This window comes from Melospiza melodia, chromosome W (genome assembly GCF_035770615.1).
Source record: "Melospiza melodia melodia isolate bMelMel2 chromosome W, bMelMel2.pri, whole genome shotgun sequence".
NCBI lineage: Eukaryota > Metazoa > Chordata > Aves > Passeriformes > Passerellidae > Melospiza > Melospiza melodia.
In genome coordinates this window covers 1846997-1872099 of record NC_086225.1, presented here as the reverse complement: position 1 = coordinate 1872099, position 25103 = coordinate 1846997, and the positions used below count along the sequence as shown (strand labels likewise).

General features: G+C 45.9%; 1 protein-coding gene across 1 annotated transcript in view; it reads right to left on the bottom strand.

Moving 5' to 3' along the window:
- Positions 1 to 22957, bottom strand: part of LOC134431477 (arrestin domain-containing protein 3-like) — a 42107-nt gene extending 19150 nt beyond the window's left edge. Inside the window, exon 1 of the mRNA XM_063179490.1 lies at positions 22678 to 22957. Within this exon, the coding sequence (XP_063035560.1) occupies positions 22678 to 22957 (280 nt within the window). The remainder of the gene's footprint in view (positions 1 to 22677) is intronic.
- Between the last annotated feature and the right edge of the window lie 2146 nt (positions 22958 to 25103).

The window sequence follows — 25103 nt, the reverse complement described above, 5'->3', positions numbered from 1 at the left end:
CATTTTACACAGAAGAACTATGGTATGGTGATTTATGTTTAACTGTGGTAAAAGTGAATTAAAGGAATTCCAAGAATTTCTCCCACACAGCAATTCAAGCCTTAGCTCTAGTGAATTTGAGATGGGGGGGGGTCTGTGTTTGACAGCATATCAGAGTTTTTGCCATAACAAGCACAGCCTTTTGCAAGGTAGTAAAGTGAGTGTCAGTGGAAACAATGCTTTAATTAGATTGTGCAAGAAGAAAACTAGAAAAGACTGACATTTTGTAAAACAGAGTTTAGATAGAAGAGATGAATGAGTTTATGGGACTTCAGTGGGTAATATGGTAAATTTGGACTGAGAACAACCTGCCATAGAGGTTAAGTGATAAACGCTGAAGTGATAAATGGGATAGCCTGCAGGCAATTCCTGGGAGTTTTTGGTGCATTGAGAGGCTGGCACCTTATGTGCAATGCAGAGTTTGTGAGAGGAGCTGGTATTGCTGTTCTGTGTCTTAAGTGTAAATTAAAGGTTCCTGATCAAGCTGATTCAGAACCTGAGATCTTAAAGCTTGTGTGGGGAGAATCACATCTGATATCTGCCACCTGGAGATCTGTGTGTGAGGAAAAACTGAGAAAAGACACTGTGAGGCTTGGGGAGAAACAAGATAGCATAAGGAGAAGGAGATAATGAGAACTGACCAGAGCAAAGAGGTTCCTGAACGAGCCCCTTTTGGGAGGGACTCACTGGGAGAAGGCTGCCAGTAGGGGCGGCTCAGAAAATAAAAAGATGTATAACACCTCATTGCAGTTAATGCTGTTTTTAAGACGGGAAGGTAAATGGGATGAGGTTTTGCATGCTGATATGTTTTTTGTTTTAAAAAATCACCAAGAATGGCAAAGGGACTGTGGGATCAGATCTCCCTCAGATCCACTGGTCTTGACCCTTGAAAAGGAAAACAAGGCAAAGAGAAGGCAAATCAAACATGTTGTTCAGCATGCAGCATAAGATAGCAATGCATGAAGTCAGACAAAGATTATCATGCTGAAACACAAAGCGATTACAGTTCACAAAATGAGTACATATGATTTGTTAAAGGCTCCTCCTAAGGTAACGGAGGAAAGATAAGGATGACCTCCCCAAAAGGGAAGAGGACTCAGGCTCCAAAGGCATACCCATTCGCACCCATCCCACTCCTGGCAGTCCAATTTCATCCAGAACTAGGAGGTAAGAAACCCCTCTGCGAGAGGCAGTGAGATCAAAAGAAAGAAAGGGGTGGAATTTTAGTTGATACAGGGGCCATATATTCAGGTTTAAATAAAGCTTTAGTACCTGTGGAGAATGTTTATGTTGTAGTGTGGGAAACAACTAGCCAGTCTGAGAAGCCATACTTTTGCAAACCTTTAAAGTAACGTGTACTATGTGTACTTAGAAGCTTTTGTACAATTCGCTAAACATTCTCAAATGAGAAAGTTTACTCTGGAGGCAAATGATATAAAGATGTTAGGCTTAACATTAACAGCCATTGAAATTAAGAAAGACATTAGTAAAGAGATATTAGAATAGGTAAATAAGTATTTTCGGGGGTATGGGCTTCTGCTGTACCAGGGAGGGTGAAAAATGCCCCCCCATAGTAATCAAGCTTAAGGAACACAACCAGTGAGAATTGAGCAGTACCCCCTCAAAGAAGATAGGGAAGAAATCAGCCCAATAATTGATAGTCCTGGATTGAGGGCTGTCAATAAGATAACACAGAATTTATACCCTGTGGTAGCAAATCCATATACTTTACTAACTTGTTTAACACCTGAGTTAACCTGGCTTACTGTTTTGGACCTGAGAGATGCCTTCTTTTGCCTCCCTATCCATGAAGCCAGCCAGAAAATTTTTGCATTCAAATGAGAAAGCCCTAGAAGCAGTGCAAAACACAGCTCACACGGTCCATGTGCATGAAGACTTAAAAAATTCCCCCACTCTGATTAGAGAACAACTTGCAAAGACCCAGAGTCCCGAGAAGCTCCACAAGAAGAGAAGCTGTTGGAGCACATGGATGATCTTCTAGTAGCCACTCAGACAAAAGAAGCGTGTGTGGCCTAGACGGTAAGCCTTTCAAATTTCCCAGGACTCCAAGGTTACAGAGTATCAAAGAAAAAGGCACAGGTAGTGAAACAGAAAGTAATCTACCTGGGGTATGAAGTGAGTGCTGGCCAATGGACTTTAGGGCAGGGAAGGCATATGCCATACCCCAAAACCCCAGACAACAAAGGAACTCTAAACTTTCTTAGGCATGGCAATATAGTGCCAGCTGTGAGTTTATAATTATAGACTGCTCGTCCGACCCCTCTATGCTCTTATTGCTAATGGAAACAGAGATTTCCAGTGGACAAAGAAGCCACACAGGCCTCTCACCAGCTAAAGAGTGCCCTCATGTCAGATCCAGCTTTGAGACTTCCAGATGTAAGTAAACCATTCTTTCTATTTTCCCATGAAAGACAAGGAATTGCCCTGGGACTACTGGCTGAGGACTTGGGTCTATACCGGAGAGCAGTTGCTTACTTCTCTAAGCAACTAGATGCAACAGCAAAGGGATGGCCAGGTTGCCTCAGAGCTGTAGCAGCAGTCATGCTGAATATTCAAGAGGCACGCAAGTTTACCCTAGTGTCACCCTGTTTTTTTAAGATTTTCTAAGCCTTCTGATGTTGACATTCTTGTAGTGAACTTTCTCACACACTTTCTGTAAATAACTCATTGCTTTGCATTCCTTTATGGAGGAGGAGAGAGTTGATGGACTGTTGGTTTGACCAGTGTCATTGGAGAGGTGTCACTGTCACCCTCCAATCCACTGTCACTTTGGTAAAACTATAAATATTGGAGTCAGAAAATAAACTTTCCTTTTTTCCTTCACCTTGAGAACAGCGGTGTGTGCTTGTGTTCTTTCGTGTCCTATAGTGACATCTGGTGACCGCCGAGTGTATTACAGCCTAGGCTGAGACACGGACTGTGGATTTTGGTGAGGTCTCTGTCCCCCTCTTTGGTGCTTTGCCTGCTGTTCTTGGGGTGATGGCAACCTCTGTGGCTTTCGAGGATGAGTCCCTTGTTTTGGATCTCTGGAGGGGGGTCCTGGAGTGGAAACAGATTCCTGTTTCCTGGATTGATTTTGAGAGATTGTTTCTGTGGGCCCCAGAGCGAGGGTTCTTTTCGGTCCCTACGAAGGCATTCTCCAGGGAGGAGTGGTCTCTCATGGGGGTCCGCCTCATGGAGGCCCTGTTTGATGACTGCACGGTAGATGTGGCATCGCTGCTGGTGCAGTGGAAAAGATGTGAGGAGGTTTAGCAGGGGTCTGGTTCTTGTAGCCCTCGGAGTTCCCAGGGAAGCCCTTCTGTCTCAGACGTGGATGAGGGGGAGTTTGAGTTTCTGTCCGATGTGGTGTCCCCCTCCCCGCCCCAGGACGGTGTGCTGGGGAATGGCGATTGTTCCCCCAGGGTGGATTGGGCTTGCAGCCAGCTGGTCCCGTGTCCAGGGGGCGGAGCCCCATGGGTTTCTGGGGGCTCTGTGGATTCGGCAGGCCGTCCCCGCCCTGCCCGGATGGCGGGGCAGGGGACGGGTTGCCCTCTCTTTGTGCCTTCCCGGCCTTTGAGGGTCAGCCTCTGCCTCGGCTTGAGTGTGATCCGGTGACGACTCTGTGTCCGAACTGCGGTGTGTCTGTCACGTTCTCCCTGAGCGCAGCAGGGGCGGGCTCGCCTGCCCCCAAGTTGGGCTCCTCAGCGGGGGGGGGAGACGACTCTGCCCGTCTCTGGGCATGCGCAGTCGGTGAAAGCAGCCGGGGGCGGGGCGTCAGTCGGTGTTCCATCCGGCCCCGCTCTGGTGGGCGGGCAGCCCGCCCCTCTCTGCTCGGTGGGGGCGGTGCCCGCTGTGGAGTCTTGCGGCTTGGGGCGGGCTCTCATAGGGGGCTTGCCAGGCTCCCTTGTGCCGCCCTGCAGTTATGTGGCTCCGTGGGCTGCGTCTCTCTCGGCATCCTGCCCCTCCCCTGTGTCGGGGGCCCCACACCGGTCTTGTCCCAGCCCGCGCCAGATTTGCAGGCCATGCCAGCACCTGCGTCCACTGAGGCGCCCCCTTCCGGAGCTGCAGCGCAGCAGGGTGCTGAGGTGTTTACCTTTAGCGCAACTGCTGACACGGCCGGTGGGAGGCCGGTGGGTGCCCGGGGCCATGGCGCTTTCTCGTCAAATCATTGGACGCTTCCTGCATGCCAGGTGACTGTGCGTCCGAGGCACCCCAAGCGTTTCTGGCAAGAGACCAAAACCAAGGCCGACGAGATGAATGAGCCTGTCTCCTCGCGGCATCTGCAGGGTCGCGGAGCGGACTCCTTTGGCTCTGCCGGTGCTGCAGGGGGTGCAGCGACGAGTGGTGTTGACCTGGCTCCCAGTCACTCGTCCTCTCTTGCCCCCGTGGGTCCCAAGGATCGGGACACAGCAGGTGTGGTGGCTTTGCCAGGGGGTCCCCAGGCTTTCCCTGTGCTCAGGGGCATTGCTCATAACACCCATGAACCCCTTTCATATAAGCTGGAGGAAGAACTCCATGAAGCAGTTGCTCAGCATGGTTTGGGGTCTGCTGAGGTTATGCAGACTCTCTGGAGGATTGCTAAGGACATGCTGACACCTCACCATCTCCATTGTGTGGCACATTCTCTTTTTGACCCTGTGTAATTTGGTGTTTTTGAGACCAAGTGGGCTCGTTTGGCAGCCCAAGCGGTGGTGCAGAATGCTGCGCTGGGGCCGCAGGACCCCAGGCGTGGGGCTGTCGCTGACATGCTGATGGGAACAGGGCTTAATGAAAATGTTCAGGGGCAGATTGGATTCGATCCCCTTGTGCTTGACCAGTGCCACATGGTGGGCATGGCAGCGTTTGTTCAGACCCTGGAAATGGCTGCTCCGAAGCAGCCATTTTCAACCATTGTCCAGGGGGATGATGAGCCTTCCATGGCATTTGCGGCAAGGCTGATTGTGTCCGTGGAGAGGCAGGTGCCTGATCCTGTGGCAAGGAGTGTTACGATTGCAAACCTTGTCAGGTGTAATTGCAATGCTGCATGTAGGAGGGTCATAGTGGCTCTGCCTGGTGTTCCTTCTATCTCTGAGATGGCAGAGGCCTGTGCGGACATCGTCTCCCCGGGTTGGAAGTTGGCTGCTGTGGCTGCCGCTGTGCAGCCAGTTTGGGCGGCACTGCAGGGCAAGCGGCCACAGCAGGGGACTGCGCAGGCTGGAAAGAAGAGGGGAAAGAAAGCACAGAAGGTCAAATTCCCCATGTTCTTGTGCGGTCGATGTGATAGGCCGAATCACATGTCCAATGTTTGCAAGGCGACTGTTCATGTTAATGGCCAGGCTTTACTGGGCTCGGGAAACGTCAAGCGGAGCACGCAGGAGGGGCGTGTCCAGACACAAGCTTCTCTCCAGACCCCAGAGCCGATGGAGGTCTCCTTTGCCGGCTTGCAGCCAGCACCCACGGAGCAGCAGGTGTGGCTGTCTGCACCGCAGCAACAGTTGTCTTAGTATCTTCTGAGATACGCAAGGTTCCCCTGGATGCCTTTGGTCCCTTGCTCAATGCTTTGCATGCTCATGGACTGATGGTGGCTCCAGAAAAGGTTCAACAACAACCACCTTGGAAGTACTTGGGGGTCAAAATTCTGGAACGCACAATCCGTCACCAGGAGGTGCAATTTGTGCATTCTGTGAAGACACTGAATGATGCTCAGAAATTGGTAGGTGTCATCACTTGGTTACGTCCGTACTTGGGACTAACCGACACACAGCTGTCTCCTCTGTATGGTTTGTTGAAATGAGACTCTGATCTAAAGTCACCTCGCACACTCACACCAGAGGCGCATAAGGCGTTGGAGGTGGTTCAGCAGGCTGTTTCGGCTTGCCAAGTTTATCGCATTGATCCCTCTGTTGATGTCACTGTGTTCATCACCACTCCAGATTCGTATCCCACGGGCATCATTGGCCAATAGAGTGACAAATGGTCTGATTCCTTGCACGTTCTGGAATGGGTTTGCCTGCCCCATCAGCCGCAGAAGACGGCAACTGCATTGTTTGAGCTGATTGCTCGCTTGATAATCAAATGCTGGCAACGGTGTTTGCAATTGATGGGTGCGGATCCTGCAAAGATCATACTCCTGGTGCAACGGGAGGATTTTGACTGGAGCTTTGCAAACAGTGTGTCCCTTCAGAGTGCTCTGGAAAATTTTTCAGGGCAGATCACTTACCATCTGCCCAGCCATAGGCTACTGCATATGGCAAAATTCACAGAAATCTCTTTGCAGCCCAAGAATGGCCAGGAACCCGTGCAAGGACCCACCGTCTTCACTGACGGTTCAGGGAGAACAGGAAAGGCCATTGTTACCTGGACGGACGGATCTGTGTGGCAGATTCTAAAAGGCCATGAGGATGGGTCAGCCCAATTGGTTGAACTGAGGGCTGCTGTCATAGCATTTGAGAAATTTTCCCAGGAACCTTTCAACTTGGTCACGGATTCCACCTATGTGGCTGATATCGCACAGCGGTTGGGTCATTCGGGTTTGAAGGAGGGCAGTAATCCTGCCTTGTTTCATTTGCTGAAGACCTTATGGTGTGCCATTCAGGCCCGGGTTCATCCATTCTATGTTTTGCATGTGAGGAGTCACACCAATTTGCCAGGCTTTATAGTGGAAGGTAACATGAGGGCTGACAAGTTGGCTAACCCAGCGTGGGTAGCGCCTCAGCCTGATACACTTGCAGAGGCCAAGGCATCGCATGGGTTTTTCCACCAAAACGAACAAACCCTGCAGAAGCAGTTTCAGCTGACACTAACTGAGGATCGTGACGTTGTTGAGTCATGTGATGACTGCCATGCACTTGCTCCGCCTTTGCTGGCAGGGGTAAACCCCAGAGGCCTTAGGGCCTTGGAGCTTTGGCAGACCGATGTCACCCAGATTGCCGAGTTTAGCCGGTTCAAGTATGTGCATGTCACTGTGGACACATTCTCCTCTGCGATGTGGGCTTTGGCTCACACTGGGGAGAAGGCCCGTGATGTCCTTGCCCACTGGAGGCAGGCCTTTGCCGTTCTGGGCATACCTTCTGCTGTGAAAACCGACAGTGGTCCTGCTTACGCATTGCAAAAGGTGCAGCAGTTCCTGCAGTTGTGGGGTGTCTCACACAAGTTTGGTAACCCTCATTCTCCGACTGGTCAAGCTATTGTAGAATGCGCTCATGGTACTCTGAAGCGAGTTCTTCAAAAACAAAAAAAGGGAATGCAGCGTGAAACCCCGCAGAGTCGGTTGGCAAAAGCTTTGTGCACAATCAATCATCTCACAGTGCCGCAGAACTCAAATAATCCTGTCATTTTGAATCACCATCTCTCGTTGCAGGTTGCGGATGAGGCACATCAGCCTTGGGCGAAGGTTCGGGTGCGGAATTTAGTCACAAAACAGTGGGAAGGTCCCTATGACCTTATCGCTTCGGGGCGTGGGTATGCTTGTGTATCCACAGATACTGGGGTATGCTGGGTACCTTTGAAATGTGTTCGCCCTGACCTGCGACTGCAGAGGCAGAATTCAGCTGACGAGCAAGATGGAGACCGTGAACAACCTGAAAGGCATCAAGCGGGTGAATCATTGAGGGATGACTCGGATGCAGATGATGAGAGTGATCACTCTGATGATTCCTCCGCAAGTGGACACTGAACATTGTTCATGTTTTCTTTTTCACATTGTTCATTTTCTTTTCTCTTTTTCTTCTTTAAACGGAAAAGGGTGAGATGTCACCCTGGTTTTTTATGATTTTCTAAGCCTTCTGATGCTGACATTCTTGTAGTGAACTTTCTCACACACTTTCTGTAAATAACTCAATGTTTTGCATTCCTTTATGGAGGAGGAGAGAGTTGATGGACTGTTGGTTTGACCAGTGTCATTGGAGAGGTGTCACTGTCACCCTCCAATCCGCTGTCACTTTTGTAAAACTATAAATATTGGAGTCAGAAAATAAACTTTCCTTTTTTCCTTCACCTTGAGAACAGCGGTGTGCGCTTGTGTTCTTTCGTGTCCTATAGCGACACCCTGGGACAAAAATGACTGTGCTAGTGTCCCACACAGTGTCCGCAGTACTGGTAGTAAAGGGCAGCCACTGGTTCTCACCACAGAGGTTCCTGAAATACCAGGCCATCATGGTAGAGCAAGATGATGTAAAGATAGTGGTGACTAATATTGTCAACCCAGCTTCTTTTCTCAGTGTAATCAAGGAGAAGCAGTACACCACGATTACCTGGAGACCACTGAAGCTACTTACTCCAGCTAGCCAGACTTGAAAAACACTCCTCTGGACGATGCAGAGACCTAGTTCACTGACAGGAGTAGCTACATTGCCAGTGGAAAGCGACATGCTAAGTACACAGTGACTACCTGCAGAGAGGAAATAGAGTCTGGACCCTTACCAAAAAGTACCTCTGCACAGAAGGCCGAGATAAATGCATTGACCCATGCCTTAGAAACAGCAAAAGGAAAACAAAATAAACATCTATACAGACTTGAAGTATGCATTCAGAGTCGTCCATGCACATGGAGCCATCTGGAAGGAGAGGGGACTGCTAAAGAAGAGACAATCTGGCTGCTGGAAGCAGTTCAGCTGCCTGAAAAGGCATATTAAGGCACACCAGAGAGTGACCTCAGAATTGGAGGAAGGAAATGAGCTGGCGGATGGAGAGGCAAAGAAAGCAGCAAAAGGAGAGGTAATCATGGACAGATTTTCCTCGAAGGTAAGCCAGAATACAATAATACTAGTCAAAAGAGACATACAACCACAAGGGGTGGGCTACCATTGAAAGAGAGCTAGTAATCCCTTCCCATTTTTGTGGTCACTAGTGAAGGAGGAGCACTAGAAAACACACTGGGGCCTAATTACTTAAAAGCTTTTATAGTGTGGCTCCTTTCCCAAAATGACCAAGGCTGCCAGTGATACAGAGTGCATCAAAATGAAGTGTTGACTTTGAAGTAGTAGTTTCCACAGGCTTTCTAGAACACACATCTGATTGAAAGCATTGTCGTCAGGAATTTATATGCCGCTATTACTCAGGTAAACTGACAGTGTGATCCTTGCCTCCAGACTAACCCCAAAAATACCCCCAGGCCAAAACTCGGTCAGATTGAGAGAAGCCATGGGCCTGGATAGCAGTGGCAAATTGACTTTTCAGAACTCCCAAGGAGAGGGGGGTATCGGTATTTATTGGCATTGACAGATATGTTTTCAGGGTGGCCAGAAGCATTCCCCACCAGAACTGTCAAAGCTCAAGAGGTGACCAGGGTATTATTACAAGAAATAATACCACGCTTCAGAGTTCCAGCCACAATATCCTCAGATAGAGGATCACATTTCATTTCCAAAGTAGTGCAACAGATTGGTAGCCACCTGGGCATAGATTTGGAACTTCACACTCCATACTGCCCCCAATCAAGCAGCCAGGTAGAGAAAATGAATCATTTGATTAAGCAGCAGATTGTAAGACTGGGGCAGGAAGTTAATCTACCCTGGCCCCAAGCTCTTCCACTAGCACTATTGCGAATTCAAACTAAACCTTGGGCTAAAGGAAAGCTGAGTCCTTTTGAAATGCTTTATGGAAGACCATATGGAATACAAAGGGAATGTCCACCCACATTGGGGTGATAACACTGGCCACCTACATGGTGTCTTTAAGCAAACAGCTCAGAGAAATTGAGAAACACGTGGCTGGAACTTGGAGCAGAGAGCTAGACAGACCAGTACATAACATACAGCCTGCAGATTATGTATATGTTAAGTCTCTTGCAGAAAAGACTTTGGAACCACAGTGGGAGGGACCACTGCAAGTACTTCTCACCACCTTCACTGCAATCAAGATCAAGGAGCAGAATGCCTGGATTCATCACTCTCGAGTGAAGAAGGCCCCAGAAGCCCCTTGGAGAGTGACATCAGGAGACAATGAACTGAGACTAAAACTTACTCAGGCAAAATGAGTATATTGCGGTCAGGAGTAGCTCATACTTTGATTTACAGAATTGTTTTGTATGTAATTATAACTGAAGTTTTAGAACTAGAGAGTACCTCTATCCAAAGCAATGCTGAATGGCCTTGGTCCCAGTCTTTTAATCAGTATACTGGATCTATGGGAGAGCTTTCTGAGATAAAGGATTTAAACCTATTCACTGTAGTAATCCACGAGAATCAGGTATATGAGGAACAAGAATGGCACGAACAGGAACTGTGGACACTTCAAGGGATCAGAGGAGAAGAAATCAAAGAAGAGTACTTAGTGGCCAATAGGAAGGCTTATGAGAGACCAGATGCAATTAGTGTCTCCACCTCTCCTGGTGTATACAAACACCAGGAAGTTTGTGATAGCCTAAGTGCATCAGACTGTTGGTGTAATTTCACCTTGATACAGCCCGTAGAAGTGACTTGCCTTTGGACTCAAGATGCTATCAGACTCTCATTTAAATTCAAAGTAGACACTGCACTTTTTACAACAGCAGGACCTTATACAACCCACACTGAGACTCAAATAGTTCAGACTCAACCCAAACTTGAACCTGAAGTGCATGAAATAGGTCCCTAAGTAGTAAAGAATGTGAGTAAACAACAACTATTGTTCAATCCAGAATGGTCTCTCAAATGTGTTGAGTTGCTAACGCAAATTAACATCTCCAAAATCCAACCAGCCTGCTCCTCTTTCTTAAGAACATCCTTTGAGGGCTGGACAACATAGTTACAAAGACAGGTATACCTCAGGAGCAGAATAAGAAAGGATCTAACTGGGATATTAGGGACAGGATTAGGAGTTTTAAATGGAATTGATTCAGAAATACTGATGAATAAACTGGCCACTGCAGCAAGTGGCCTAACAAAATTAAAGCAGCCTTTACAGTCATCTCTATTAGCATTAGGAACTAGCCAGTGGCAGATTTCAAAAGTACTGCCAAAGTGAGAAAGACCAGGGACCAAGACCACAAGTTAATGGTAGAAGCATTTAGTACAGTTCAAGATAATGTGTCTTTAGCTTTCAGTTTTATACAAGCACAGTTATGGATGCAGGCAACAGCAGCTCTGATCTACGAGAAAGGGGTGAAGGTAATTTTCCAGCTGAAATTCAGAAAATTGTCTGGGATAATGCGATAGATTTTGAAAGGAAGTTTCAATCCTGGTAGACTATGGTAAATTTCACCTATGATCCTGCTTCTAATGTGACCACTGCCTTTCTGCTTACCATACGTAATGCCACTGTTTATGTTATCCATCCCATCATTGCACTAGGATTAAATAATGAAAAAACAATGCTCTACCCTTCAGAACATAGAATGTGGGCACAAAAAGTGAATGAAAAGTAGCAAACAGTAAACTTAGAGTCCTGCATTACTAGAGAACAGCTAGAATTCATTTGTGAAAGCAATACTGTTAATGCCCAGGATGTGTGTCTAGACACTGAACAGAGTATTTGCCACTTCAAAATTCATCTAGCCACTGACCAGAGAACTGTGCTCGTGTATACTGGTAAAAGTTGTGTGTGCCTGAGATCTGCTTGTGCTGCTATAAAGATTGATAACAATGATGTTATTTCGTCAAGCAGAAATAATTTTAATTTTTGTATTTGTAATTTGTTAAGATTATCAGGTGTGGGTTTTCATACTTAGCCCGAGTGACATCCCACCAGTTGATTAAAACCAATTACACAATGTACCACAGACTATCACCTACTCCTATTAGAATGGACCTTACATTAGTAAAACAATTAATTAAGCACCAAGACCTACTGGGGATCAGGAAGGAAATCCAAGGAAGTGGAAAGAAAACCTTAATTACTGTCCAACATGATACAAAAGAAATAACCAGAATTCTACAGAGAATAAAACAAAATGCAGATCACCACTGGTGGGATGTGATCTTTAGGTGGTCACCAACTGCAAATGGAATCTTTATTAAGTTGTGTCATCCCATTGTAGTTTTGTTAATATTAGTTAAAATAAGTTTAGGATTATCCATTATATTGCTAATTTGGAATTGGAGAATACTACAGCGCCTAACAGTGTTAACTTCCTTATCAAACGTAAATGGCAAAGCACTAAAGTATTCTTATTGTCATAAGAATTTGCATGAAGTAAAAGAATTTACTTCCTCCTTTTTAGGAAAGAGGGGAATGAGGCAAAGTGGAAAATTTTTCAGAGTAGAAATCCATTTTGATTTAGGTGAAATGTACATCTTTGAGTTAAGTCTGTAGTTTGAAACATAGCTATGTAGCCTGACTGCAAGGCCTAGGCTGCCTAGGCTCAGGGATTCAGTGAAGGACAGAGATAAGGGGGCGGGGAGGGAGACACAGAAAGTGATAAAGAGAGACAGAGAGACTGCTGTGAGAGCAAGTCAACCTGACCCAGGAATTCTTTCTGATAAAGAACTAGAGGCAAATGTCACACGAAATTTGTAAAAATGAATATGTATAAACCTATTTTGAAATTATATGCATATGTATTTGAGAGGAGGAGAAAAAGGGACCTGAAGTTCCCAGAAGTACGCATGTCATTTTAGGGGAACGATTCCCACATGCGTCCAGCGCTGTAATAAACATACCGGCTTTACAACTTTCACAAAAGTTGTGGAGTTTTTGGCTATATCTCTGCAAAACACTAATTCCTGTAGAAACACTCGAGAAAGTCAAAGAGGCAGCTGAAAAAGCATTATTTTCCCTCCAACCCGAGGGGCCTTTTGAGCCTTATAGTAAGATCAAGCAGCTACCATCAGAGGCTTTCTTGAAATTTGTACAAAGGTTTAACTAGAGCTATTGAAATACAAGTTTAAAAAGAGAATACAAGGGAAGAGGTTTTAGAGGAAATGGCATTTACAAATGCAAATGAGCAGTGTCGAGCGGCAATTTTGAGTCTTCCCCTAGAAACCCCCCCCACTAAAAAATATGCTTCTAGTCTGTAACAGGAAAGTGCCTCTGATGAGTGTTGCTGAAGACACCAGACCAAGGATGCTGCCAAGACCACCTCAGCATGTCGCCGTTGTCCAGCCCTGCGCCCATTCCCTCAGCACAGCAGTACCCTGAGCAGCAGCGAAGACCAGCAATGGTTGACCCCACAAAGCCATGCCTGCTTTGCAATAACCTTGGGCACTGGAGTAGCCAGTGCCCCCTGAAAAAACAATTTGATGAATTTAGAAATAGCAGGGGAGAAGAACTGCAAGCACTCCCACAGGGTCAACAACAACAAAAAAACTGAAAGGGGAGCGCCGGCCTGCCAGGCATGCAGACACAAAAGGAGCAGGCCAAGGGAATAAGGGAAGCAAAATAAACCAAGCACGCAGTAATGTTAATATTTCTGTAAGTGAAGCAGATGCTTCAAAGACCATGTCTGCTGGTCCATTGTTGCAAGTGAAACAAAATAACCTTTGTTATGATTTAGGTGAACCCATGTTAGCCACATATTCTGTCAATGAGCCGTACAGGTTGCAGCTGACAGAGTCACTCCACCTGAAAAGCACTGACTGGCATTTTGGCTCCGTCAATCCAGAACAGAAGGGTACTTGGCACTGAATTCATTGTAAGTACATCGTCATTGGGGACACCAAACACACACCACAAGAGATCAAAATTGCTCCAGGAATGACAACATCAGATCCTGAGCAATTCGTTCTCGGGCTGCACTGTTTCCACCCACCCGTGTTTCTTCCCAAGGGACAAATTGTTGCCCAAGCTATCCCTGTGCCGTGTTTACCTGAAGGCACAAAAAACAAGGGTCCACAGTCGCCCGGGTCCAAGTTATTGGGAAGGACAAACCCAAAATCTGGTGTAATGTCAGTGGGGGTGAAGAGTCCAAACGCATTGAGATGCTTGTAGACACAGGTGCAGACTGCACAGTGATCCCAGTACAAGACTGGCCAGCACAATGGCCTTTGCAAAACGTTGCTGGTGACGTTCGAGGTGTAGAAGGTCTGCAATTGGCGAGACAATCCAAGAGCGTCATCCAAATTGAGGGACCAAATGGACAATTGGCAAATATCTGTCCATTTGTGTTAGATTATTTGGAACCATTGTTAGGGAGAGATTTAATGGCCCAGTGGGGTGTCACAATTGATATTCCAGACTCTCCACAGCATTTTTGCACAGCAGTCATTGAACAGCGCCCCGCCCAAAAACTGAAGTGGAAAACAGACAAACCAGTTGAGGTGAAACAATGGCCACTCAGTAAACAAAAAATAAAGGTGCTCGAGGAGCTAGTGGAAGAACAACTAAAAAAGGGTCAAATTGTGCAGACCACATCCCCGTGGAACTCTCCAGTGTTTGTCATCCAAAAGGCTGACAAAAAGAGATGGCGGCTCCTCCACGACCTCCGACAAATTAATAATGTCATTGAAGATATGGGCTCTCCCCAACCTGGTATGCCATCCCCAACTATGCTTCCCCAGGATTGGAAATTGGCTGTTATTGATATAAAAGATTGTTTTTTCCAAACTCCCCCACACCCTGACAATGCACCGCGTTTCACATTCTCGGTCCCTACCATCAACATGGAAGCCCCTATGAAACGGTACCATTGGACAGTTCTTCCTCAGAGACTGAAGGTCTTGCCAGCAATCTGCCAGCGGTATGTCTCTTCCCTGCTTTCCCCAGTGCGTGCAGACACAGAAAAGGCCATCATCTATCATTATATGGACGATATCCTTGTGTGTGCCCCCAAAGATGATTTACTTACACATGCGCTTGACCTAATGATCAATGCATTGATTGTTGCAGAGTTCGAGCTCCAGGAAAAGAAAATTCAAAAGATGCCACCTTGGAAATATTTGAGCTTAGAAATTGGAAACAGGACCATTGTTCCCCAAAAACTAGAAATCAATCCAAAGATCAAGACCCTTGCGGATGTCCACAAGTTGTGTGGGTCTTTGAATTGGGTATGGCCATGGCTAGGTCTGACTAATGAAGACCTTGCCCCTCTTTTCAATTGATCGAAAGGGGGAGAGGACCCGGGTGCTCCTAGGTCCATTACCCCAGAGGCACGGAAAGCTCTAGAAAAGGTTCAAATTGCAATGTCCACAAGACAGGCCCACCGATGTTGGCCTGACCTGCCATTCAAATTTATCATCTTAGGTAAGTTGCCACACCTCCATGGAATCATTTTCCAGTGGGAGGAAAAACAAACACCTAAGGCAAAGGATACACCACAAAAGGGCCAGGACCAGGGGGACCCTCTCTTGATCATAGAATGGGTTTTCCTCAGTCACAAAAGGTCCAAGAGAATGACAAAGCCTCAAGAGCTGGTAGCAGAACTGATCTGGAAAGCAAGGACCCGGATCAGGGAGTTAGCAGGATGTGACTCTGAGTGCATTCACATTCCAGTTGAGTTATATTCGGGCCAAAATACTATGCAAATGTTGGAACAATTGTTCCGAGAAAATGAAGTGTTGCAGTTTGCTCTAGATTCCTACTCAGGACAAATTTCTGTCCAGAGGCCTGCCCACAAAATGTTCGAACAAGATGTTCAATTCACTCTGAAATTGAGAAGTGCTCTAAGTAGGAGACCTTTAAAAAAGGCTCTGACTGTTTTTACAGATGGGTCTGGGAAGTCCCACAAGTCCGTTATGACTTGGAATGATCCTCAAACCCAGCAGTGGGAGACGGACATTGCTGAGGTGGAAGGTTCACCTCAAGTTGCTGAATTGGCTGCGGTTGTTAGGGCTTTTGAAAAGTTCTCAGAACCATTCAATCTGATTATGGATTCTGCATATGTGGCAGGAGTAGTATCCAGGGCAGATCAAGCAATACTGCAAGAAGTGTCTAACATCGCACTTTTCGAATTGCTCTCAAAACTTGTAAAGTTAGTCACCCACCGAGAGCAACCATTTTATGTGATGCACGTCAGGTCACACACTGACTTGCCAGGGTTTATCGCTGAAGGCAACAGAAGAGCAGATGCTCTTGCTGCACCTGCAGTGATGGCCACTTTCCCAAATGTTTTTGAACAGGCAAAAATCAGCCACCAGCTTTTCCACCAAAATGCACCTGGCCTGGTTCGTCAGTTTCACATCACTCGAGAACAGGCCAAAGCGATTGTGGCCACATGCCCAAATTGCCAACAACATGCACTCCCTACAGTGAGTACGGGAGCAAACCCAAGGGGACTGAACAGTTGTGAACTGTGGCAAACAGATGTAACACACATACAGTCTTTTGGACGGCAGAAATATGTTCATGTTAGTGTAGATACCTTTTCTGGAGCGGTCTATGCCTTTGCCCACACAGGAGAATCATCTATCGATGCCATTAAGCACCTCTTACAGGCTTTTTCTTTCATGGGCATCCCCAAGGAGTTAAAAACTGATAATGGGCCTGTTTACAAATCCAAGGAATTCAGGAGCTTCCTGCAGCAATGGGGAGTAGAGCACAAAACTGGCATCCCCTACTCCCCTACAGGTCGAGCCATAGTAGAAAGGGCTCACCGTGATATCAAAAGAGTCCTGGACCAGCAACATCAGGTTCTGAAGGTGGAACCTCCCCACATCTGGTTGTCCAGGGCGCTGTTCACAATCAGTTTTCTGAACTTTTCTTTTGACAGCCTGAATCCACCCATCCTATGCCACTTTGGGGGGAGCAGTCATAGGTTGATGAAAGAAAAACCTCCGGTTTTAGTAAAGGACCCTGAGTCTTGGAAAACAGTGGGACCTTACAAATTGGTTACTTGGGGACGTGGATATGCCTGTGTGTCCACCCCCTCTGGTTTAAAGTGGGTTCCTTCCAAATGGGTAAAGCCTTATGTTCCCAAGGTCTCAGAGAAATCTACAGAAGCACCCCAGGTTGATAATGCTGCCTGGAGAAGGAAATGCCGCACGCGTTCTCTGGAGGGAATTCCATTTAAGCCTCCTATCTGGAATAGTTCATAATATATGTTTGTCTTAAGTTTCCTTTTATCGGTTTAGATCCCTCTGTTTGTGTGCAGTCTCGAGACACCATGAGACCAAGGCTGCTCCTCGTCCTACTTGCGATCATTTCTCCAGCGATCTCCTGGATAGTCCCTCAGCCCTTGGACAAGATCACATTTGTCTCTCCACAGCGACAGCCTCTGACCCCTGTCAACTTGCCTGGTGGGAGTTCCTTTCAAATCCTCAGAGTTCCCAAATGAAATGTGGAGTGCTTTAAATAAGTGAACCTACTCCCACCTTCCCCTGGCCGTTACCCTGCTGACAATCCTTTACTGTTTTGGCAGGAGTGGGCGAGAAAGTTACCAGTGCCAAAAAGGGAGCCACAAGATTTCCATCTCTTAGGCTCCATGAATGCAACCTTTTGCATTCACTTTAAATTCAATTCCCAGTTAGCATATAATGAAGCTAAGCAAAACATTTATCCTGACCCTAGCAACTCACACTACACAGACAAAAACTGGTGTGAAAATTCAGTCCTAGTCATGCACTCATCAGTGGGTGATTATAAGCCTCGTGAACTCCCAAGAGGTGTGTTTTTAATATGTGGAGACAGAGCATGGGCAGGTCTCCCTCCTCGTTTGCTTGGAGGTCCACGTACCTTTGGCAAGCTGAGCCTGTTAACCCCAAATTGAACAAATCTAATACATTGGCTATCCAAAAAAGAGACCTAAGGCAATTAGACCCTGACTGTAATTCGGAAATTGTTCACTGGTCCAGACTTAAGGCCACCGCAATTACAGTCCTTCTGCCGTGGATCTCGGCAGCAAAAAGCATGGGAGAATTAGGCCGATTGGAATGTTGGGTTGCAAAACAGGCAAATCTCACTTCTACTGCCCTGAGTGACCTCTTATCGGATGAGGAAATTACCAGGCAAGCCACCATTCTGAATAGGGTAGCCACAGACTATCTGCTCCTTCTGCACAACCATTGCTGTGAAGAATTTGAAGATCTCTGCTGCCTCAACCTGTCATCAAAAGCAGAGAACATCCATGCCACAATCGACAAGATGAAAACCATGGTGAGCGACATCAAGAGAGAAACTGACGACTGGCTGAGTGGACTGTTCAAGGGCTGGGGACTCTCGGGCTGGTTGGGATCTATTCTGAAAACTGTGTTTTTAGTACTGTTTATATTAGTTCTTGTTGTAGTTGTTAGCATTGTTTTTGGACTAATCAAACGCATGGTTCTCAAGTTAATTTTAAGCTCATCTCCCCCTCCTGAAGTTTACCATTTGGAAGCCCTTAGTGCTCCAATGGATGACATGGAAGCCTCAGTGGAAAACACTGACCGTCCTGTAGAGGAGGAACCGATTCACCAACCATAGTTTGGCGAGCACTCTGCATCACAAACCCAGTCCTCTTCTTTTTAAACAAAACTAGGGGGAGATGTTGCAGTGTGTTGCAATTTCCTGTTTTAGACTTCCCAGTCCCCCACGTGTGCCAACCTCTCCTTTCCCCTCCACCTTGCTCCCTTGCTAGGTGCTGTCCGTCAAGCTTAACATTCCAGCAAGGGCGTCGTGTGATAGGCAGAAGTTCAAAAGATGCTTCTCAGTCCTAGGGTCATTGGCCTGTCTATGTGTCATTGTCCCCTGAGACCCTCCCCCTCCCACCTGGTTGGTGGCTCACCTATCCTTTCCCTCCCCCCTCCCTGTGGGCTTTAATGGACATTGAGGCCATGCGGTCGGTTATTCTGTGCAGCTGTTACAAGATTCAGAGATCTGTGACCCTGGAATAAAAATCTGGATTAAACCCTCCGCAGAATCCGTCTCCTTTTCCTCTTCACCTAGCCTAAGGACTTTCACCAGAGGTAAAACTGAGTTCTTATTAGCCTGGACTTGTTCCAAGTGCCTAGTTGCAACATCCATCCAGCCAGAGGAATCTCTGTGGTGAAATACCACAGCTGCCACCTCTGTCCAAGCAGCAGGGGCCAGACGAGCCCAGGCACGTTCCATCCGGTAATATTGGGATCTTATTCCAATAACTATGTCCTCTTTAAATTTAACATGGTATTCTCTAATTGTCCTCCAGTGCTCTGGTTTGTGTCATGGTTATCTTATCACTTGGACAGGTCAGTCGGTGTATGGCCTTACACTGTTCGTCTAAGTTACAAAAAGCCCTTTTCACATCTTATGTTTTACTAAGGTCTATAGTACAATACATTCATTACCATACTATTTCTATAAGAGATACATAGATATTATATTCATTACACTACTATTTCTATGAGCAATACAGGGCATACTTAAGCTGATTATGATATATTAACAAGCAGCTAGAAAGAATTATGATTTTTACTATACTAAATACTTATAATCAATAACAACATGCAAAAGCTAATACATAAATGTGAAAGCCAGTATTATCTGGTCATTTTTAACAATCTTAAATCCAAGTACTAACATAGCTGTAAGTGCTGCCATTTCAAGGTCTGCCTTAAAGATCTGTACTGGAAACTGTTTTCCAATATGACTTCTAGTTAAAATTAAATAGAGCTCTCTAATAGTATTAAGTGATCTTAGTATTTTCTGCTACATTAATTGATTACATTTAGTAATTCAGCTTCCTCCTAAAGCCTAAATAGCAAGTGTCCAAAAATTGATTTTTTTAAAAAGTGCACAAGCACCGCCTAGAAAGTACCAAAAAAATTCAGGGGCACAAGAAGTGGCAAGCTGTCCAATTAATGTTGTTAAGAGTTAATGTATCAAAAATTCAAAGTTTAGCTCGATTTTGCTTGGATAGCAAAGACCCAAACATTTCCTAATTTCAATGAGAAAGCTGACCTTGTTTTAGAGTCATGATTTCTTGTATTGCTTGAAATGCTCCAATAAATTTGTGGTTTATTCCGATATAATTACCATGAACCCAGAAAAAAAATCCTGCTGATTCCAACAGTACAGACAGTTATTTAGATAAAACAATTGAGCATCTCATATACAAAAGGGTTGGCATAATAAAGGCACATATAGTGGGATTACACAAAAGACCCTTCCTGTTGTTATTGTCTGAAGCATCATGAAGGAACGCTGCTACATTTTAAGATTTGTTAGTTCCCACTGTTCTACAAAAGTGCTGATGCTCCAATTTCTTTAGTGCACCAGAAATGCTGAAACAAACCTATGCAAAAATATAAAACCCCTAGAACACTATTTATGTAAATGCCCCTGCAGCATGTAATGTCACAAAATAACAATCTTCAATACACTGAAAGAGTAAAGCAATGTGTATAATGGTTTTTGTTGCTGTTGTTGTTAAACGCTTGGACGGCTTTGCTTGGTTTTAATTAAAAATAATAGCGTTTTCCTTGCACATACATTTTTTCATCCCTTCTTCACTTCCTGTCAGATCAGCAGTCCCACTGAGCCTGAACAGCAGCAGCAGAATTATGGTAAGCAAGTACTGAGCTGTCAATCACAGACTAGGCTGGAGCAGGACTGGCCTAAACAGGCACGAGCACATCCCCTACCAACCACTCATATACATACAATCTACATTACACCCCACTACATTTGCTCAGCAACTCTGCTCACAGTCTGGCCTGACTACCACAGAGGTAAGGAGAAAGGGGGAGGGCCATCACCCACGCCTCACCATCCGCTCTCCTCATACCACAGGGCCATGCTGCTGGCTTGCCCCGTGTAGACACCCCAGTCCTGCACTTCTCTCAGGAGCGTGTGCTGACCATTACTGAAATGCGATTACAGATCGTGCTGGCCAGGGGCATGGGCCAGGAGAGATAACCGAGTGAGCGATGCAAGAGGCCGTGGGGCCGTGTGTCCCAACGGCCGCCCCTGCTCACAACTCCTTGCTGGCCCAGTGGATGTGCACGGCAGGAGCTTGAATACTTCTGTCTGTCCCCAGAGGTGGGCATTCTCAAGAAAGGCAATGTGCCCTCTGCAGCCACTTCGCTCCGCCTCCCAGCACACACTAGAGAGCAGGCAAAGGAACTTCCCCCATGTCCCAGGCCCCTACAATCAGCGGCTGGCATCACCTTGGCAACAGGCTAACAAACCCCAGCAGGCCAGTGACAAGGCAGGGACAGGGAGTGGTGTTCCAGACTATGGTAGGGTACAAGGCATAAACTCCCCTCTGTGCAGCGAGTGTTCACAGTCCTGCCTGCAGCCAAGGGAAGGACAGTGGTGTCTCGGGACAACTGCTTAAGATTGTACGTGCTGCACATGCAGCACCAGTCTTGCTTCTGGTGTTGGAATGCGTCAGATCTGTCCCTTCCCTGCCACCATTTGTTCCCTTTCCAGACAAAACCAAGCACCTACTATCGAGGTCAGCATTTGGATCTACAGGCCACATAGAAAGTCATTGCGTCTGCTTAAGTTGACAGAAGCATAGGATCTCTTTCTTACTTGCAAGGATACATCCTGCTTTGAGTGACTCCTGCATGCTTGCCTGTTTCTGTCATCTGCAAGCCAGAGGTGAATGAATTTTTCGCGTGAGAGAATTATTTCTAAGGCAGCAGTATAAAGAACATGTGAACTGGAAAGACATCTCATGAGCGACCCGAGCTTGCTTGCATCATGGTAGCATAATTAAAATCAATAGCAACTGCTTTGTAGAAGATTTCTGCAGTAAATATCTTAAAAAATAAAAAAACAAAACAAAGACACACACACACATAAAACAACAACCCCCCCGCCCCCAACAAAGTCAAAACAACACATTTTCTCGTTCTAAGAATTGAGTCATTACCACCACCGGACTGTGCAACCAATATGCAGAGAGAAGGAATACTCCCTCCCTTCTTCCCGGGACAGGCCCCAAACAGGATTGAACCGCTTCTAACAAAGGACAAAGGGTGGAAACTTCAGAAATAACAAGCTTAGAGTCCCTTGTACTTTCACAACGTAACTATGCAAACAATAGATTAGCAAATTTAAGACCCACAGTCCCACTCACAATGTAATACCCCATTTCCATACCCCAAAATAAGGGAATTTGCAGGGCACTTTCCATTTCTATAGGAGCTTAGCAGACCAGGTTTTCATTGAATGCAGGTTCCAGAACTCTTCAACTCAGAAGCGATGCTCCATTCATACAACCATGGCCTCTTATTTGGCCTTTCAGACAGATTTTTACATCTGGGTCCCCCATAGAGGAGTTGAATAAAAGAAATTAAAGTAATTTACAAGTATACTAGTTTAGAACAAAGGAAGAAATGGAAAATTACGGGTGCAGTAGTGATAGCATATCAAAGTAATCCACGGGAAATCTTTTATCTGCCAACAATGAATCAACCTCAAAAATAATTCTGCAAGTCAGACCTGTATCTGTTATGTGTCAAAACGTCTAATGGTACATCTTAATTACACTTATGATTTGATAGGATGCTACCAAGAAAATTATTTACTACATATCTGGTTTTGACTCAACAGCTATTTTCCCCATAGAGAAACAAATCACACTAATATTGCTAAAAAAAAAAGGAATTTTATATTACAAAACACATATTAAAAAACAATGTAAATCCTTATGAAAAGACTGTGAAAAGGCAGGTATTTTTTAAAAGTCCTGTCTTCAGGTACTTTGAAAATGCACCTCAACATGCTTTTAAGTAAATGTTCAAATAGTCAAAAATACAACCTAAGAATGTAACCAGCATTTCCTCATCTTTAGAAATAGTGAACACTCTGAGACTGCGTATTAAGGAGGGATAAACCAAGCAAAGATACATCTTTTTCTGGAAATATGTCTGCATGTAATGAATGAATAAGCAAAAAGCTTACCTCTTGCACGCCCGACTAGAACGTCCTTATAGTTAAAATACTCGACTTCTTCAGTGTAATTTTGTGTATAGGCAGTGTTGGATCCAGCATTTCTAGATTCGCTCCAACGTACTTTTGCATGTCCTCTTGCATGAATTTTAAGAGCTTTCACTCTAATTTCCCCAGTAACTTCTAAACTGATCCTTCCTGAGACTGTGTCCCCGCTAGAATACACGGGGATATTGCTGTTACTGAGACAGTCAAAGCTTATTGTCAAACTCTTCACCTTCCCCAGCACCATGATTTTTAACGAAATGTATAAAAATATACTGCAAGGAAAACAAAAAAAAATCAAGGTCTCATACAAAACGCGACCTTCACGTTACACTGAACAACGCCTCTGCTGCGTAGAGCCTGCCAACCAGATCAGCGTGTCCCCTACGAACGCTTCATCGGAATTGCTGAGAAGACAACGACAGCCGCCCAACACTACGATATTCGTACAAAGGCAGCTGGCCCGCACGCTGCAAGGTCACTTTAAGAACAGCTTTGTGAAAAACAACCACCCCCGCTCATGCGCGAAGCGAGTCGTAGCGGCGGTTTCCTCCACCGCTTGCCTGTCTTTCCTGCCGCGTTCGTTTTTTTTTTGTGTTATCGCTTTCATCTCATGCAGAGAGAGCACTCCCTGGTGGAGTCAGGGCTCTGCTACGAGTTCGCAGTATGGTATTGAAATACGTACTGAAGAACTGAGAGAAAAACGTCGGGGGGAGGGGGCGCTAGGGCTCCTTGTCCACAGGGTCATCTCAATCTCATCTCATCTCATCTGTCACGGCCTGGGGATCCTGGCTTGCTGATTGGGAGGTGTCTCGGAAGAAGCTGGCAGCTGAAATCGGGCAGCAGTCGGTGGGCACCAGGCCCTGGATTCTGGCAGTAGACGGCACGGGTTCTCCCCCTCAGCCGGGGGTTGCCTGGCTAACAGTAAAGAATGCAACGACCTTAAAAATACATCATCTGTATCAAAATAATAAACGAGAGAACACTATAGAGCCATATCCAAATTACGTGAGAGTATTCCCTTCCTTATTAATGCATATACAAAAAAAATCCATAGCAATACCCACTTGGCTAGCAAGATTTGGGTCTTTAAACTTTGCAGTTCTTCAAGGGCCTGCCAAAGGTAAGCATCAAAGGTAACTGCTATGCACTTAAAATTCTGTGCAGATCCACACTGACAGAGGTACATGGTGACCATGAACTCAGAACCAGAAGGACAGGAATTGTGACCCTCTTGTCTGAACTCCATGAATGGAAGAAGTGGAAAAAAGGGGGCAAAAACCAACATCAGCAGCAAAGAAGCCAGACCCTAAAGGAAGATTCATATTAATTACATGTAAAAGTATTAAAATAGAAAACTTGATAGAGATTTAAATGTATACTTTCGCATAATGCCATGCTTTTGTACCCTCACTCCTCAGTTAATGCAGCAGGTGCTACAAAGCAGGGGGAGGCTGGCAAAGGCAGCCATGCCCCGCTCACCTGCCGAGGCCTGCCTACAATTTTGCCAGGATTGGCCCCTTCACGAACAAAAGCTTTGGGCAAGGTCTGTAACTGAGCAACGTGCCGAGCAATTCCCTGACACAATGGTTCTGTTCTTTACTGTTAGCCAGGCAACCCCCGGCTGAGGGGGAGAACCCATGCCGTCTACTGCCAGAATCCAGGGCCTGGTGCCCACCGACTGCTGCCCGATTTCAGCTGCCAGCTTCTTCCGAGACACCTCCCAATCAGCAAGCCAGGATCCCCAGGCTTGTTGTGAAAAACACATTCACACTCCTGTGAAAATTTAAAAAGTTTAATAAAGGACAATAGGAGAAAAGGATCATAGAGCAAAGGTTATTACAGCCAGGTGTATCTTGGCACTTAGCCAAGACCACACTTACATCTAGGGATACCCCTTAAATACCTTTTCCATTACATCAGCCTGTTGCATATTCATAGATCCTTATGCATATCTCTAAACTAGTTTACATTTTCCAGGAACTATTTTACACGGCCCCTCCTTGGGTCTGTCTTTTTAGATCATGCGTGTTTCTTGGCTATGGTTTTGTCTCCTCTTTATCACTTCCAGTTTGAGCCTTGGTCCACACTGCCTTCAAACGGTGAGTGCTGATTGTCGCAGACATTTTTCCACAGAAATCCTTTCTTTCAGATTTCTGTGTCTTCTGGAAGGCAGAGGCCTCAGAAGGGAAGGTAAACAATTGTTATCAGCTGCTGTGGAATGCAATAGGATTCACCTTGATTGGCTCATTTTCTATGTTTATAATTGAGGGCCAATCACCAGTGCAGGCTGGGGGACTGAGTCCCTGGACACAACTTTGTTATGGATTCTTTCTATCTATTCTTAGCTTAGCCTAGCTGCTCTGCAAACCTCTCTCTATATTCTATTAGTA